Below are 16157 nucleotides of genomic sequence, written 5' to 3'. Positions count from 1 at the left end.
TAGATAGATAGATAGATAGATAGATAGATAGATAGATAGATAGATAGATAGATAGATAGTAACTTTATTGATCCAGAGGGAAATTCAAGTTTCCAGCATCACAGTTCCATAGTGCAAAACATAGAGTATCACTATCTGAACTCGCTTCCTGTGAAGACTCAGTATCCTGCAATAAAGCTGGTCGTGGAGTGGGAACTGAGAGACGATGACAAAAAGGACCTGTTCTGCATCAGGTCCCCAGTTCATATTGTGAGCTAAGCCAGCAACGATACCTCTCTGACAAGTGTTATATTTTTTTATTTAAAAAAAAAAAAAAGGGATTCAGCTTTGAGTAAAAACCTGAAGAATGTAAATGACTTTAGTTAAGATCACATTTTATTCATTGATCAAATTGATTTTTCTGTTAGTAAAAAGGCAGTAAAAAAGTTAGTAGTGCAAAGTACAAAGTACAAAAAAATATACCAGATATAAAAAATACAAGGAAATGAAGAAAACTGTTAAAACTGAATATAGTGCAGAGTAGCAGCTGTGATACACGACTATTAAAAAAGTGAATATAGTGCAGAAGAGACTGTTAAAAATGAATATAGTGCAGGGTAACAGCTGTGATACACGACTATTAAAAAAGTGAATATAGTGCAGAAGAGACTGTTAAAAATGAATATAGTGCAGGGTAACTCCAGTAGCTTAGTCTATGAAAGTGCACTGTGTGCATTATTATCTGTCCTGCAGACCGTCCTCCTTTGTCTTCCCGGCATCGAAAAAAACAGATAGACCCAGAGCAACACGACCTCCTCTCCACGCCAAATGGTAAATGGACTTGCATTTATATAGCGCTTTTCCAGTCCTCCGACCACTCAAAGTCCTTTATACTACATGTCAGCATTCACCCAGTAGTACACTGATGGCAGAGGCTGCCATGCAAGGTGCCAATTTTGCCCATCAGGATCTAATCTAAATACTCATTCACAGACCGATGGAGCCAGAGCTCTATCTATTTCAGTACTTTTCAGTATATCAGTGCTAGAGGCAGATAGACATGCAGGGCATTAATTATATATATTAAAAATGCAGAGGCTAAAAGGATTATGTCATACTGAAAGCTGTAAGATCAGTGAAACAGAGACACAGCAGGTCATCTATTTAGAAATGAATGATGTTTAGGAAGATCTTGGGAAACAGGAAGCAGTTTAGGCGAAGTGACCAGGACAGGTAGATTTAAACGTCTTTTTTTTCTAAAGGAATCAGACACAGAACAAGATTTATTGACAACGAATTTTAATCAATTCAAACTGTTAGGCCGACTGTAAACTGGTTATACTAGGTAACAGCCTGTGTAGATGTAGCCTACACTTGAAAGTGACATTATTACTTACATATCATTGCACACTTGTATATTAATCTGTAATACCCCATACAGGACACCATCTCAGCACTGGAGAGCTCCTTCAGCGACAGGCTGCTCCACCCAAAGTGTGTGAAGGAGCGCTATTGCAGGTCCTTCCTTCCTGCAGCTGTCAGACTCCACAACCAGCACTGCTCCCATTAGACCACATACACTTAAACACCAAAAATCGACAAGAACCTGATATTTTCAGGTGGAATTTCATTTAATTCTCACTGTGCAATATATCATTTCCCACGTGTGCAATTTTGTTAATAGTCTGTTTATTGTCAATACTGTATATACTGCTCCTATTTTTATTCTTCCTTCTATTTGAATGGTTCATATTTTGTTTCACTTTGTTTAGCTCTATTTTTTTTACTGTGTTAGCTGATGCATCTTGTTTTTTGCACTATCCCCTTTGCTGCTGTGCACTGCAAATTTCCCCACTGTGGGACTAATAAAGGAATATCTTATCTTATCTTATCTGTAATATTTATATTTTTAAGTACAGTAGGTCGACCGACCAGTGGGGGACGGTAATGCACTGTGAATCTGTTTGCTACCAGAGAAGAAGACTCTTCTGCTGGAATACAGAGCTGGGGAGCCCAAGGGATTGTCATTTGTCATTACTCGTCTGAAAATAGGACATACAGGATTAAACCAAACACTTCATAGACTATGCACGCACTGTAATAAACCGGAAACTGTCAAGCATGTTCTTATAGAGTGCAACAAATATGACAAAGAAAGAAGGGAATTGCTATCAGGAGTAAATGATGGAAATATTACAATCTGCTAGGAAAGATATCTAAGAAAGTACACAATCTTCTAATTAATTACTTAAGGGCAACAGGAATAATGGAGAGAATTTAGTTATTATTATTATTGTTATTATTATTAATAATTATTAATTTTATTTTATAGTTTTTTTTTATTTAATTATTTTATTTATTTATTTACAATCTCCTGCTCCACACTCCCTCATACCAGCTGGTGGCGGTAATGCACCTATAAGAGGGTTTTCCAATAAACACCAGAGAAGAAGAAGAAGACTCTTCTGCTGACCGGAAAATAAAATAATATAATAAACTTCTCCACGGAGACTATCAGATGCTGCAGTCTGTGTCATTAACACGGTATGTAACACGGATTTGTGGTTCTTGTTTAACGTAAGATCAGTTAAAGCTCCGCTGTCAGACGGTATCAGCCGTTAGAGATGACGTCCATCGCGCTGAGCTCAACTGGCCTGGTTGCTAACGTTACCGTGTTAGCACTAAGGCCAGCTGGTTTCAGCAGGTTGATGCTGGGAGACAATACTACTGTCTGGTCTGAGAGTTAAACCACCAGCAGACCAGTAGACCAGCAGACCAGGAGACCAGCAGACCAGCAGACCAGTAGACCAGGAGACCAGGAGACCAGCAGACCAGTAGACCAGGAGACCAGTTTATCTTCTAGCTAAAGACCACCTCCATCTGGAGTATTATATATATTATAAATGTTTTCTTTCAGTGGTTTTAAATCATGCCTTTGGTATCCCTGACTTGGCTTCATCTGTGACCACAGCCAGCATCCACAGCCTATGTATGTAATCTAATTTAACAATAATATAGAAATTTAAGCATTTTGCAGTAACACATTCAGTGCAAAAGTGTAAGCCCCTGTTTTTTTTTTTATTTCTTAAAGTGGAATGATATATATATATATATTAGTATATATATATATATAGTATATATATACTAATATATATATATATATATATATATATATTAGTATATATATATAGTGTGTATATATATATATATATAGTGTATATATATATACATATATATATATACTATATATATATTAGTATATATACTAATATATATATATATTAGTATATATACTAATATATATATATATATATATATATATATATATATTAGTATATATATATATATATATATACTTATATATATATTAGTATATATATATATATACTAATATATATATATATATTAGTGTATATATACTAATATATATATATATATATATATATATATATATATATATATATTAGTATATATAATAATATATATATATAGTATTCAGGACAAATCTGCTTTTTAGCTACATACATTTTTTTAATTTTTTAATTTTTTTTTATTTGCATATATATATATATATAAAACTGCACAAAATCCAGTCAATGAAAAAAAAAAGGTCAGGCTGACAGTATGAGGAAAATAAAGGGCTTATTTAACATTACAGCATGTAAACATGTTCTAGTAGAAACACAAAATACGTGTAAAAGTATGAACTTGAAAATGAGCATGATATGGGACCTTTAAGATACAACTTTATTGATCCTGGGGGGAATTCACAAGTTACCCAGCAGTAGCCTTTATAAAGTCAATCAAATTAGCCCCACATTTGCCAGCTGCAACATTAAAGTGATGTGCATATTAATATATCAATAATTATAATCCAAAAATATGATATATATGGTTCTGAAATGGGCCATTCTGCATAATGAGTACTTTTACTTTTGGTACTTAATTTATATTTGGTGCCAATACTTGTGTAGGCCTACTTTTATTTCAGTAAAGTTTTGAATGCGGGACTTTTAAAAAAAAAAATTGGTTTTATTTATTTGCACATATATAAAACTGCACAAAATCCAGTCAATGAAAAAAACAAGAAATGTGTCAGTAGAGGTCAAGCAGCCTTACAGGCTTATACAAAGGACCTCCCCCCCAACCCCAGAAAAAAAACTATGACAAAAAAGGAAGAAAGATCTAAACTAACATCATTTTAAAAATACAACAAAAGTTAAACAACAACAAGAAGTACACAAAATGTGCAGAAAACCCCTAACCAAACAGTGGGAAAACAATCCAATAAAAACAATGAAATACATACAAAAAAAGAAAATATATCTAAACATATCAAAAGTTAATTAGACATCATTAATTAAATGTGATGATAATTTCCTTTTAAAATGTTCTAAAGGTAATGAGCTCTTGATAATATGTATTTTGGTGTTCCATATTTGTACACCTTAATGATAATATAGAAATTTAAGCCTTTTCCAGTAACACATTCAGTGCAAAAGTGTAAGCCCCTGTTTTTTCTATTTCTTAAAGTGGAATAATATTACAAAGTATTCAGGACAAATCTGCTTTTTAGCTACATGAAGTAAAAACAAATCAAGGTTACAATCTTAAGGTATCCTGTTGATATCCGTCTCTCTGAGGTTTTCCCTTGCTGACGTGAAACACTGTTTTTGATAGTGAATCAATGGCTAAAGCAATCTTTTGCTTCTTCTACAGAGTCCCTTGATCAACCGTGTCTCATCATTAAACCATGGGAGCTGATAAAAGGTAAAATGAACATAATCCAATATGGAAGTGGCACATATTCAGTGTATGATTCGCCCTGACACTCCTTTTCTCTTTCAGGCAGAGTCGGGGTGAACGTAGTGGAAGATATGGTTCTGATGGGAGGAGAGACGATCCAGAGTGGCATGAAAGACGGAGCAGAGATGTGGAGAGGGATTATGATCGACGATGGGGTGATGATCGACAGCGAGAGCGCTTTGATGAGCGCAGAGACAGTCCAGAGGTGAGTGAGCAGGAATACCTGTGTGTGAGTTACTTTCACACCTGTAACAGAAAAATGCAAAACATATTGTTTTGTTTGTTTTTGTCTGCAACAGAGGGGACGAAAGCGGCGCAATAGTGACAGATCCGATGATGAATACGATGGGGATTATCCAGACCAGGACTACAAAATGGAGCAGGAGGAGGAGAGCAAAACTATTATGCTGAGGGGTCTCTCTCTTCATGTCACAGAGGATGATGTAAGATCACAAATCTCACTGAAGCTTTTTAACGGTGAAGCCACACCAAGTGGAAACGAGATGGGTAAAGCTGCCGCCTTCCGGTTAATTCATGAGGAAGAGCGAATCCTTTGTAAAGAGTTTGGCGGTATTAGAGGCGGAGAGGGCAAAGTTCAAATCTGTAAACTGACCTGGAATGGGTGTAAAGTCATGGTGCACAAATCAGCATGGTTGGTAGGGTTATTTAAAAAATGTAGTCTGATACAATTACTAATTACCTGTTAAAAAATGTATAAGTAATCTAATTCATGTATTGCAATATAAAAGTAATAACTTTTGGATTATCTCAATACTAAATATGCAAATACAGACAAGAGAAAAGAAAAATACTGAAATTTCGCCATTATTTTGTATGTAAAGCAGAAAAGAAGAACAACATCACAGTACAGTAAGTTCTGCCTTCCAGCTGTGAAAATGCTGTCATCATTCAGGTACTCGAATCATTGGCACATTAGATACCAGATTTTAACTTAGAGCAGCAGCCGTAGTACCCATATAAATTAAATTAAATGAACCTACATGCAAATTTCTAGGGCTTTATCATGTATTATTGTGGTTATATAAATGTAATTTATGGTGCTGTTAGATTGCTGCTATAGCTGCTACATTTTTACTTTTGGACTGAGACAATTACAGAGACGACTGTTTCGCTTGCTCTGTGTGAGAGAGAGATAGAGGAGTGGAAGAGAAGGTGGACTTTGCACGCAATGTTTCTGTAAGTTGTTAATAATAATTTGAATGTCAACATTATGAATGAATCTCTGAACTATTCAGTACGGTCCTACAAATTTCCCGGTTTGTCCAGTATTATGTCTGCTGGTACAGAAATATGAATGTTACCTTTTTTTTCATCCTAATTACATAACGCCGTTCCATGTAATCCGTTACTCCCCAAGCCTGGAAATCAGTCACCTGAGATCCTTTTGTAAATGTAAAGAAGTGTAAATTGTAAAAATCAGAGGCAGCTTCTGCACTGATCAGTTTCATTTGTTGACCTGAATTCTAAAAACACTTGTTGGCTGGCATGACAATTTATCTGCCATCAAGCAGCTGATTGTGGGAGGTTTTGGCTGCATTCAGTCACAAGTTATGTTTTTTTTCCAGGCAGTTCGTATAGCTGAGGAAGTTGAATTTGTTAGAGTGCAACTAATGTCAGCTGCTTTTTGGTGACCTGACTAACATGGAAAGGAAGAGGCAGCTGACCATTTCTAAAAAAAAAAAAATGTAGAAATAACATAAAGTTTGATAATAGTGTCAGCTGTTTGTTATTGAAACTGATTGTAAAATGTTGCAAATGCTAGGCAAAACTGTGAAAAGAACAGTGTTCAGATGAATTTGACCCTGACTGCCTCAATCCTCCAGATCCGCTCAGCACTGGAGCAGCTGCAGGGGCCCCAGCCTGTGGACATCCGCTTGATGAAGAAAAGGACAGGTGAGTGTCGAGTGTCTCACATTCACCTCCACGCTCTGTCTTAAAACCCCACTTTACCGCTGCTATTGCAATCCCTGAAATAAAAAAAGCCTCCTATTACAACTGTCAGAGGATCCTTTGTGCCACATAGATTGTCTGGTTTTGATGATATCTACCAGGTAAGGAGGTAACTGTATGTACTATTCCTCTACCATTTTTGTACATGTTATGATAAACAAAATCAACCACCATCCCCTTGACCTTGTAAGCACCCTTCCCACCTCCGTTTTTGATTTGAATTGGAGTGTACAAGCCCATTGTGAGTTTGAATGTCGCACCAAAGCATTCTAACTAACACGCCTCCCGTCTATATTTGAATGCTGTCTCTAGGTATAAGCCGAGGTTTCGCCTTCGTGGAGTTTTATCACTTGCAAGATTCTACCCGATGGATGGAGACCAATCAGGTTGCCTCAACAATCACCAAGTTTAGAGTTATTCTTGGAGATTAGAGCCCCAGCTAACCGACACATGACTGACTGATCATTGTGCATATTTGCAATATATACAGAGCTAAAAACTGTTGGTGTATAGTTGCAGGGCTGTATCATAACCTTGGTTACACAAAGCTGTGATATCAGAGGTAAATCTTTTGGATATCACACACTTCACTCAGAATAGTCTCTCAACTGCTTAGTTTACTGAATGTTGTGTATTCATTGTTGAATGAAGGTTTTTGCTTTTGGAAATGCAATGAAATCTTTCGTCTGTTCTGTCACAAACATTAACCAAGATACAACGCAGAAAATATAAGACCTTAAGCTAAATAAACAGTTTGCCTCTTCTAATGAAAGGAGCATACTTCCTGTTCACAGAGTGGCACAAGTAGTCTCATTCAGTCCCGACTATCCAGAGGTTTCATGATAGCACATTCTGCTCCAGCTCAGTCACTTGGATATTTTCTCATCTCCATTTAAAATCCGAAGACTGGAGTGAGACATGGCCGAGCTGGCAGCACTCCGATCCCAAACACTTAGAACCATTTATCTGTTATTTTGTGAGAACTCATTCCCTCGTACACACACAACTGCAGCTTTCTCTCTGAACTTCACTCTCTACATCTGTTCCCTTTTTGCTCCCTGAGAGACTCTGTCTAAGCAGCTAAGAGTGTAAGCCTAGCCACTCTTTCCCGTTCCAGCTGCTCTCACTCTCCTCTGTGGAATTTGAAATAACTGGTGGCTTTTGACTTTGCAGAACAAGTTGGTGATCCAGGGGAAAAGCATTGCGGTGCACTATAGCAACAGGAGACAGAAGTTTGAAAACTGGCTTTGCAACGCAGTGAGTATAACATCTAAGTAGTTCAAGTGACTTTGTTTGCCTTTTGCACAGGTACAGAGTAGGGATGGGTGATATTGCCAAAATATTTTATCCCGCTAAAGGTAATTTAATATCTTTATAACGATATACAGTATATCACAATATACAGTAGCATGTTTTCTGGTAATTCAATAAATAAATAATCTAGATAAAATAACCATATGGTAAAGCCTATTTTTGCATACTCCTGTGTGGATTAAGTACTTGACAAATGAAAAGTACTGAGTATTTTCTCATTTAATTCAGAACTTTAGTACAAAATGAAGAGTTTCATGTGAAATTGTAGAGAAAAAAAATATTTCCAGCTATTCACTGACTATGTTTACATGGATGCACACAAATATAGAGTCATCAGGTTAAGACAATAATTTGATTTAACAGGAGTTTGATGAGAAATTTGAGCAAGTGTGTGCTTGTTAATATCAATTTATACAACATAATTGTGTATCACGATATCTTGATATGTTGTCATCACAATATGATTCCATTTAAAGACGATAAATTATCATATCGAATTGTCGCCCAGCCGTAGTACAGGGCACAAGCACATTGGAATTATTGCACGGTTCTCAGTCAAAAAAAGAAAAGAAAGAAGGTGTGGAGGTAATTAGTAGTTAAAAAGAATAAGAAACACAAAATATCTCGGTCATACACTACAGAGTACAAAAAAATAAATAAAAATTGAGTTTTAAATAAACTTAATATAAATAAATATATATATATATATATATATATATATATATATATATATATATAGCACATGTACTAGCTTGTATAGGTTTTACAGGTTTTACCTGCAGGCCCATTACACATGGACTGAACATGGGCTGTATCGGTCGTTCTAGTATGACTATAGCCCCGTTTCCACCGCAGGAACTTCCATCCCTGAACTAGGAACCTTTTGAGGAACTCATTGTATTTCAACCGCAGGGACCAGGGTCTAAATTAAGTTCCGGGGACATCCTTAAAAAGTAGTCCTGGGACTAAAATTACCAGGAGCTTCTTGGAGGAAACGGGGCTAATGTTGCGTACTACAGTAATGTGTAAATAAGTCAGTATAAAGTGCATGTGTGTTTTTAGGTACTACACTGTGATCCCAGGATAGTTCTCTCTTTTTTCTTCAACATTGTCATTTTGTTTATCACAGTGTGGTTTGTACAATTTCCGGAAGAGGCTGAAGTGTTTCAGGTGTGGAGCAGCCAAAGTTGGTGAGTTGTTGCTTCAACAATCCAAAAGTATAATGTTTGTTCTTCTCTGTAAGTACCTTCCACTGCGTCCCGCTTGCTCCGACTGATGGTAACCTGTGTGTCACTCTACTTTGTCATGTCTGAGTACAGATGGGGAGTCACCGGGACTAAGTGGTTTAAATGCTGAGTCTCAACAGCCAGGAGATTACAGTGGAGACAGTGAGTGTGTGTTTTTCACCAAATATTTAAATAGCATGTTCCCCCCAGTTAACATTATCTACATTTATCTATGAATACTTTTTTTTTTTTCGTTTACAGCAATCATTTTGAGAAACATTGGCCCTCTTTCAACGGTTGATGGGATTTTGAACATATTGGCGCCCTATGCCAATCTGTCGGCGGGAAACATCCGCCTCATCAAAGACAAGCAAACAGGACAGAATAGAGGCTTTGCCTTTGTTCAGCTCTCCTCTCCCTTGGTATGTTATTTCTGTTGCCATGATAGTAAGTCAGTATGTTTCTCCTGGGGGGTGTACGCACGTGTGCCCATCTTTCATCTTCATTTCCTGTATAGGAGGCTTCTCAGCTGCTCACCATCCTCCAGAGCCTTCAGCCGCCTCTAAAACTGGATGGAAAAACAATCGGTGTGGATTATGCCAAAAGCGCTAGGAAGTGAGTCATCATCACACACACACATACTGTTTGATTCAGCTTTCTATTAATAGAATATAGCACATATAAGCTCTTCTGGATCTGTGCTGTGTGAGCTGCAACGTTTGGGAAGTTTTATCCCCTCATTGTTTAGGTTTTTTTATTCATTTGTTCTAGTGCACTAACAATGAAATAAGAATGTGTTATTTTACATTCATAATCACATTTTGCTGCTTATTTGTCCCTGCAGTAATTCAAATGCAATTATAGTCAAAGCAAATCAACGACTCATTTTCATCCTGCGTGTGCTGCAAAATGAAAGTTAAACCAATCACTCTGTGTCCTCTCCAGAGACTCGATGCAGCTCGACGGGATCAGAGCCAGCGCTCTCTCTGTTGCCAGCACAGCCATCGCTGCCGCTCAGTGGTCATCCAGCCAGGTATCAGGCTTTTACTTGTGCTGTTTGTATTTTGAAATAATTTAAATTTGTTGCACTTAAAATCCCCTGTACTAAGTGATGTGACGTTAAAGTAACGCAAATAACACTTGTGGTCTGAACTGCTAAACGGTGGTATGAGTACAAATTAGGGGGAAAAAGGACTGTAGAGTTTGGACGCGAGTATGCAGATATATACTGTATGTGTGTTAATGTGATTTATCAAGACTGATGATGGTTGTGTGTAAGAAGAGCTGGTATTATGCATCCTTGCAGATGTGGCATCTTTAAAAGTAAGAGACTAAAGCTACATCAAATGACTCCCTGTAATGTAAAATGTTTGCTGTTAAATCATCTTACTGAGAACTTTTGTCACACATTTCTTCAGTTAATTGTTTTGATTTGCCAGTTTCGGTTCTTGCCAGCCATAGACATAGACATGGTAGAATTGACTTGTGGAAGTAGAAGAGAGGACTGGTGGAAGAGGACTGGTGAATCAAAATTATGAGATTAAAGGACCAAAAAAGCTAAAAAAGCTGCAAAATGGGGTGTTGATTCTCAGTGGGATCGTCTGTATTAGAAACATTTACATTACAAGGACTCATTTGATTAACTGTTAATTAAAATGATGTTGCTTAGTGGAGCTTAATGGAGCACATTTAATATTATGACTTACTCTGGTTTACTGAATTTGTAATTTATTTGCAAAACATTGGCAACTTCTAGTTTCCAAATGCAAATTAGCATGTTCTAATTGTGTGTTGCTGCTGACTTTGCTCTCATCTCTGTATTTTCCTGTAGTTACAGCAAGGTTCAGGTGCCACCTCTGACTACGTTGCTCTTCCAGAGGGCTATGCACAGCAAACACAGGTCGGTTCACAGTCCACTTTTATTGTGACAATGACTTTAAAACAAAAAACACTGATTGACGTGTTTCCCTCTGATGTACTGTAGGGACAGAGCTATCAAGTGTGGCAGCAGCCTGAAGTATTGGCTCCTGTCGTTGGAGATGGATTACTCGGAGGTAATAAGAGGTGTCGCTCACTCAGAGATATGTTGACTGATTTTTATACTACGGCTGGGTTTGCTGATCCATCATTACCGTCTGTCTTCAGCTGCTCCAGGAATAAAGACATTGATCCCTGCAGCCGCAGGTGTGGTCATATCCCAGACGGCTCAGGTCTACCAACCTGTCATCATCAGCCAGCCTGCCCTACAGGTAGACCACACACCGTTGCCATGGCATCTATGTACCAAAACACAACTACTAATTTCTAATTTACTGGTGTTGTATGGTGGCTACAAAAGTAAATCATGGTTTAATTTTGTTTTCCTCAGTCACATCCGTTAGTGAGGGCCGTTGATGCTGCACAACAGGCAGCTAGTGTTTGCTCTGCACTACTGGCAACACCAGCAGCAGCTTCCACTGTTGCAGCTGCTGTCTGTGCTGCACTGACTGCTAACACAACAGGTGAGATCAGGCAGCTACGCAACGGCTCCTCTGCATGTGAAATCTTAGATTAACTTCATGTGATTTATGACGCATGTTCTGTTTCATATGTGCCTCTATTTGTATCAGTAGCAGCTCCTGACACCTCCACATACCAGTATGATGAGTCTTCAGGTTACTATTATGATCCACAGACCGGCCTGTACTACGATCCCAGCAGCCAAGTATGTTCCCTCTGGTCTTACTGTATGAGTTGAATATATTACCAAACACTGTGCATTTATGTCATTTATTTGATCCAAAACAGTTTAAATAGTGTGTTTCTCTTACGCTTGTCATCAATAGTACTTCTATAACTCGGAGACTCAGCAGTACCTCTACTGGGACAGTGAGAAGGAGACGTACATCCCTGCACCGGCTGAGTCCGACACGAGCTCAGCTAACAGTTCCTCAGCTACAAACAGTAAAGAGCCCAAAGAGAAAAAAGACAAGCCCAAAAGCAAGTCTGCACAGCAGGTAAATGCTACTTTAAAATTACAATCTGTATGGCTCATATCATGTCATTTAAATTATATGTGTACTGATTGTTGATACGATTGCAGATCGCAAAGGACATGGAGCGTTGGGCAAAAACCTTGAATAAGCAAAAAGAAAGTTTTAAGAGCACTTTCCAAGGCTTTGGAGCGTCCAAGGAGGAAGACAGGAGAGAGTCTGCAGCCGCCGACGCAGGTTTCTTCCTCTTTGAGAAAAAGGTATTTAGTCGTCACTGCTAGTCCTGACTGTGTTTTGTATTGGTGTCATAGCATACTTGAAACAGTAATATAGACCGAGAGGGGCTAACTGGAAACTCCCATTCATGCAAATTCACCAAAGTGAATAGGGTAAAAAACAAATAACTAATAGATATCACCATGAAACTTTCCCAGCTGATTGATATTAAATATGAGCTAATTTGCAGACATTTTCAGAACAGAAATCTGAACGTTGGATAAAGCCAGGTTCAAAATTCTTGTTTCATTTTGTTGACATATTAGAGTCAAATCTTTTACAGAGATAATTTTGGATATCTCTTTTTTTTTCAGCCATAAAAAAAATTGCTATGTTTTTCAGAATTAAATACATATCTAAATCAGGCTATGAATGATCTATGAACAACCCCCTCTGTAAAAACCTTCAGAAATATAAATATATCTAAATATAGAGAGGAATGAAACTGGGAAGTCTGGTGTGTGTAAGTGCCACTGAAGTGGAGATTTCTGGCTCAGAGTGAGAAAAAACTAATTTTGAGATAAGATATGTATTCTAAAATTCCATACATTTTGCAAGACACTACAGGTGAATAGGGTAAAAAAAATTTTTTTTTTTTTTTTATTTACATTAAGAAGTATTTTTTGTATTACAAGTATTTTGAAAATCTATGTTAAGATACGCAAAAGAGGCATTATCTAATGATAACTTTTGGTGAATTGAGGAGAAATCTACAGACACAAAAAAGTAGTAAAATCAACACCTAAATGTGTATTCTGGTTATTTTCCTGCCAGTAGTCTGAAAGAAGACGCCCAAAATCTAAAAATTGACCAACACATGAAAATCAATGTTTTTGCCCTGTGGGGTCTCGCCTTAAGTTTGCTCACATCATGACTGACTTTGACTCTAAACCAGTAGCTTTGTATTCATAATGAACATAAAATAAGAGACTGGCTTTTGTGTTGTAGATTATCGTATAATAATGTAGCTTATTTGTGTTATTTATTGATGTTACTTCCTTTTTTTAGCAAATGGGAGGTTTTGAGATGCCATCTTTCATGATTGAACAATTCAAGGTCGCAGAGCAGGAGACTTCAGCTAAGGTTTGTTTGTGCCTTTATTTCCCCACTCCACAATTTATTAATAAAAAGAAATCCCAGAACACTTCACCTTTTACCCGTTTTCATATTACAGAGCGATCTGGTCGCTGCTTACAACGGAGACAGCGACCCAGAGGAAGGCGGCTCAGATAGAGCGGGGGACGACGAGGGAAAAATAACCGACTGGACTAAGATGGTTTGTCTGCTGTGTCGACGGCAGTTCCCCACCAGGGACGCTCTGATGCGTCACCAGCAGCTCTCTGACCTCCACAAGGTGAGGACGATGACACAGCAGGCGCTTCATCTGAAAGTAGCTGTAATATTCTGGGCGCTGCCATCTGTTCAACGTATAAAGCTTCAATACTACATTGAAAAAGGCATTATTGATCTTATACGGTCTTGAATATGTGAATGTGATATTTTTCTTTTTTCTTTCAATTGTCGAAGCAAAACTTGGAAATTCAGAGAAGATCAAAACTCACAGAAGCTGAGCTGGAGGAGCTGGAGAGGAAAGAAACGGAGGTATTTAGCTCAAGAATTTATACCCATTTTTCTCTATCAGAGATTTTTTTTTTTCAATGAGAACACAACGAATAAAGTTTCATGGTCATTTTTTTAACAGCTGAAATACAGAGACAGAGCTGCAGAGAGAAGGGAGAAGTACGGTGTTCCTGAACCTCCGGCACCGAAGAAGAAATTCTATCAACCGCCAACCCCGACAGTGTAAGTGTGAGAATTAGAGCTGTCAATCAATTAAGATATTTAATCGTGATTAATCATACATGTTTTATCTGTTCAAAATGTACCTTAAAGGGAGATTTGTCACGTATTTAATACTCTTATCAACATGGGAGTGGGCAAATATGCTGCTTTATGCGAATATATGTATATACTTATTATTGGAAATCAACTAACAACACAAAACAATGACACATATTGTCCAGAAACCCTCACAGGTGTCGGTGTGTCAGTGTGCTGACTTGACTATGACTTGCCCCAAACTGCATGTGATCATCATAAAGTGGGCATGTCTGTAAAGGGGAGACTCGTGGGTACCCACAGAACCCATTTTCATTCACATATCTTGAGGTCAGAGGTCATGGGACCCCTTTGAATATGGCCATGACAGATTTTCCTCACCAAAATTGAGCATAAGTTTGGAGTGTTATTTAAGCTTCTTCGCGACAAGATAGAATAACATGGTTGGTACCAATGGATTTATAAGGTTTTATAGTTTCATATGATACAAGTATCACTTCACTTCACTCTAGCTTTAAAACTGAGCCCACTACAACCGAAAAATCACAAGTTGCTGCGTTATTATTGTGTTAACTTTGACAGCCCTAAGAAAAAATTCAATCTCACTGCAAACATCTGTGAAATTTAATTATTAAATATCTCCTGTCATTCACCTTCAACAGAAACTATGAGCAGCCCACCAAAGACGGCCTTACGAGCGATAACATCGGGAACAAGATGTTGCAGGCGATGGGCTGGCAGGAAGGCAAAGGTCTGGGGCGCCACCAACAGGGCATCACCGCTCCCATCTCGGTGAGGACGCCAACAACTCTTTTTCCATTTTCTTTGAAAAGAACTCATCTCACCTACCAGCTCCTAACAGATGGAATATGCATGTTAATGTATTTTTTTCACTCACAAAGCAATTAGCACTGTTACCTGCGTCCAATCTGTCTCCTCTAATAACCGTCTTTTCCCCACAGGCTTCATTAAGGACCAAGGGCACAGGCTTGGGTATTAAAAGCTCATATGAACTCTCAGCATCTGACACCTACAAGGATGCTGTTCGTAAGGCCATGTTCGCACGCTTCACTGAGATAGAGTGAACTGGAGAGAGAAAAGAATTCATGCTGAATCACGCATGAAATATTCATTTTGTGGCCAAATGATGCTGTGAAAAGACAAACAAGTTGAACAGACTCCAAATGTAAATTCCATCTTCTCCGTGTATATAAAACGTAGTTTTGTTTTTCTATAGCTAGATATTTTGTCATCCGAAATATGTTTTCAGTTGAACAAACATGTACATGTTGTATAGTGTCTGTACATAGAATGATGTTGACCTGCTGAGGTTTTGTTTCTGTGAAAATGTAAAGAATCTACGTGACCATTAAAAAATTTGTGCTGAACAGTACCTGTCTGCAAAATGTTTTCTCCTTTTGCAAAAAACATCTTGTTATGAAAAGAATAAGATAATAGGAAATGGATGACACTGTACTGAGTTGCATGTTGATGTCATGGCTCGACTGCGCTGAGTATGTTTCTTTCATGATTTGTGTATATATATGCCCGGAAGTGGAGACTTAATTTAAAAGAACAGTGTTTAACATTTCGGGATCTAATAGCAGAAATGAATATAATATTCATAACTATGATTTCATTAGTGTATAATTACAAGAAACTAAGAATCAATGTGTTTTCGTTAGCTTAGAATGAGCCCTTCATATCTACAAAGGGAGCGGGTCCTCTTCACTGAGTCCGCCATTCGGCATGTTTCTACAGTAGCCCAGAACGG

The 16157-nt window shown here is 37.7% G+C and overlaps 1 protein-coding gene across 4 annotated transcripts; it reads left to right on the top strand.

The window, feature by feature from the left end:
• Positions 1-2410: 2410 nt before the first annotated feature.
• On the top strand, positions 2411-15776 carry LOC141767078 (RNA-binding protein 5-like). 4 transcript variants are annotated; one of them, XM_074634341.1, is made up of 25 exons: positions 2411-2523; positions 4699-4749; positions 4828-4990; positions 5085-5228; positions 6630-6699; positions 7069-7142; positions 7930-8013; positions 9200-9260; positions 9390-9458; positions 9558-9718; positions 9814-9911; positions 10242-10329; positions 11128-11196; positions 11281-11350; positions 11442-11545; positions 11665-11797; positions 11909-12000; positions 12122-12292; positions 12379-12528; positions 13553-13627; positions 13719-13898; positions 14072-14146; positions 14247-14347; positions 15046-15175; positions 15346-15776. In XM_074634341.1, exons 2-25 carry the CDS (start codon positions 4733-4735, stop codon positions 15466-15468), a joined length of 2502 nt encoding a protein of 833 aa, XP_074490442.1. In that variant the 5' UTR covers positions 2411-2523; positions 4699-4732; the 3' UTR covers positions 15469-15776. The 4 variants fall into 4 exon arrangements, with proteins under 4 accessions (XP_074490442.1, XP_074490430.1, XP_074490434.1 ...); XM_074634329.1 differs by having other exon boundaries at positions 11906-12000; positions 15346-15600; XM_074634333.1 differs by lacking the exon at positions 2411-2523 and adding an exon at positions 2872-2968 and having other exon boundaries at positions 11906-12000; positions 15346-15600.
• Positions 15777-16157: the final 381 nt, after the last annotated feature.

The sequence above is a fragment of the Sebastes fasciatus genome, chromosome 1 (genome assembly GCF_043250625.1).
Source record: "Sebastes fasciatus isolate fSebFas1 chromosome 1, fSebFas1.pri, whole genome shotgun sequence".
NCBI lineage: Eukaryota > Metazoa > Chordata > Actinopteri > Perciformes > Sebastidae > Sebastes > Sebastes fasciatus.
This window is presented reverse-complemented; position numbering and strand designations above follow the sequence as displayed.

Coding starts and splice junctions, on each gene's coding strand:
- LOC141767078 (XM_074634329.1), top strand. Junction 4,991..5,084: donor AGCGCAGAGACAGTCCAGAG/GTGAGTGAGCAG, acceptor TGTCTGCAACAG/AGGGGACGAAAGCGGCGCAA. Junction 14,348..15,045: donor CAACCGCCAACCCCGACAGT/GTAAGTGTGAGA, acceptor CACCTTCAACAG/AAACTATGAGCAGCCCACCA.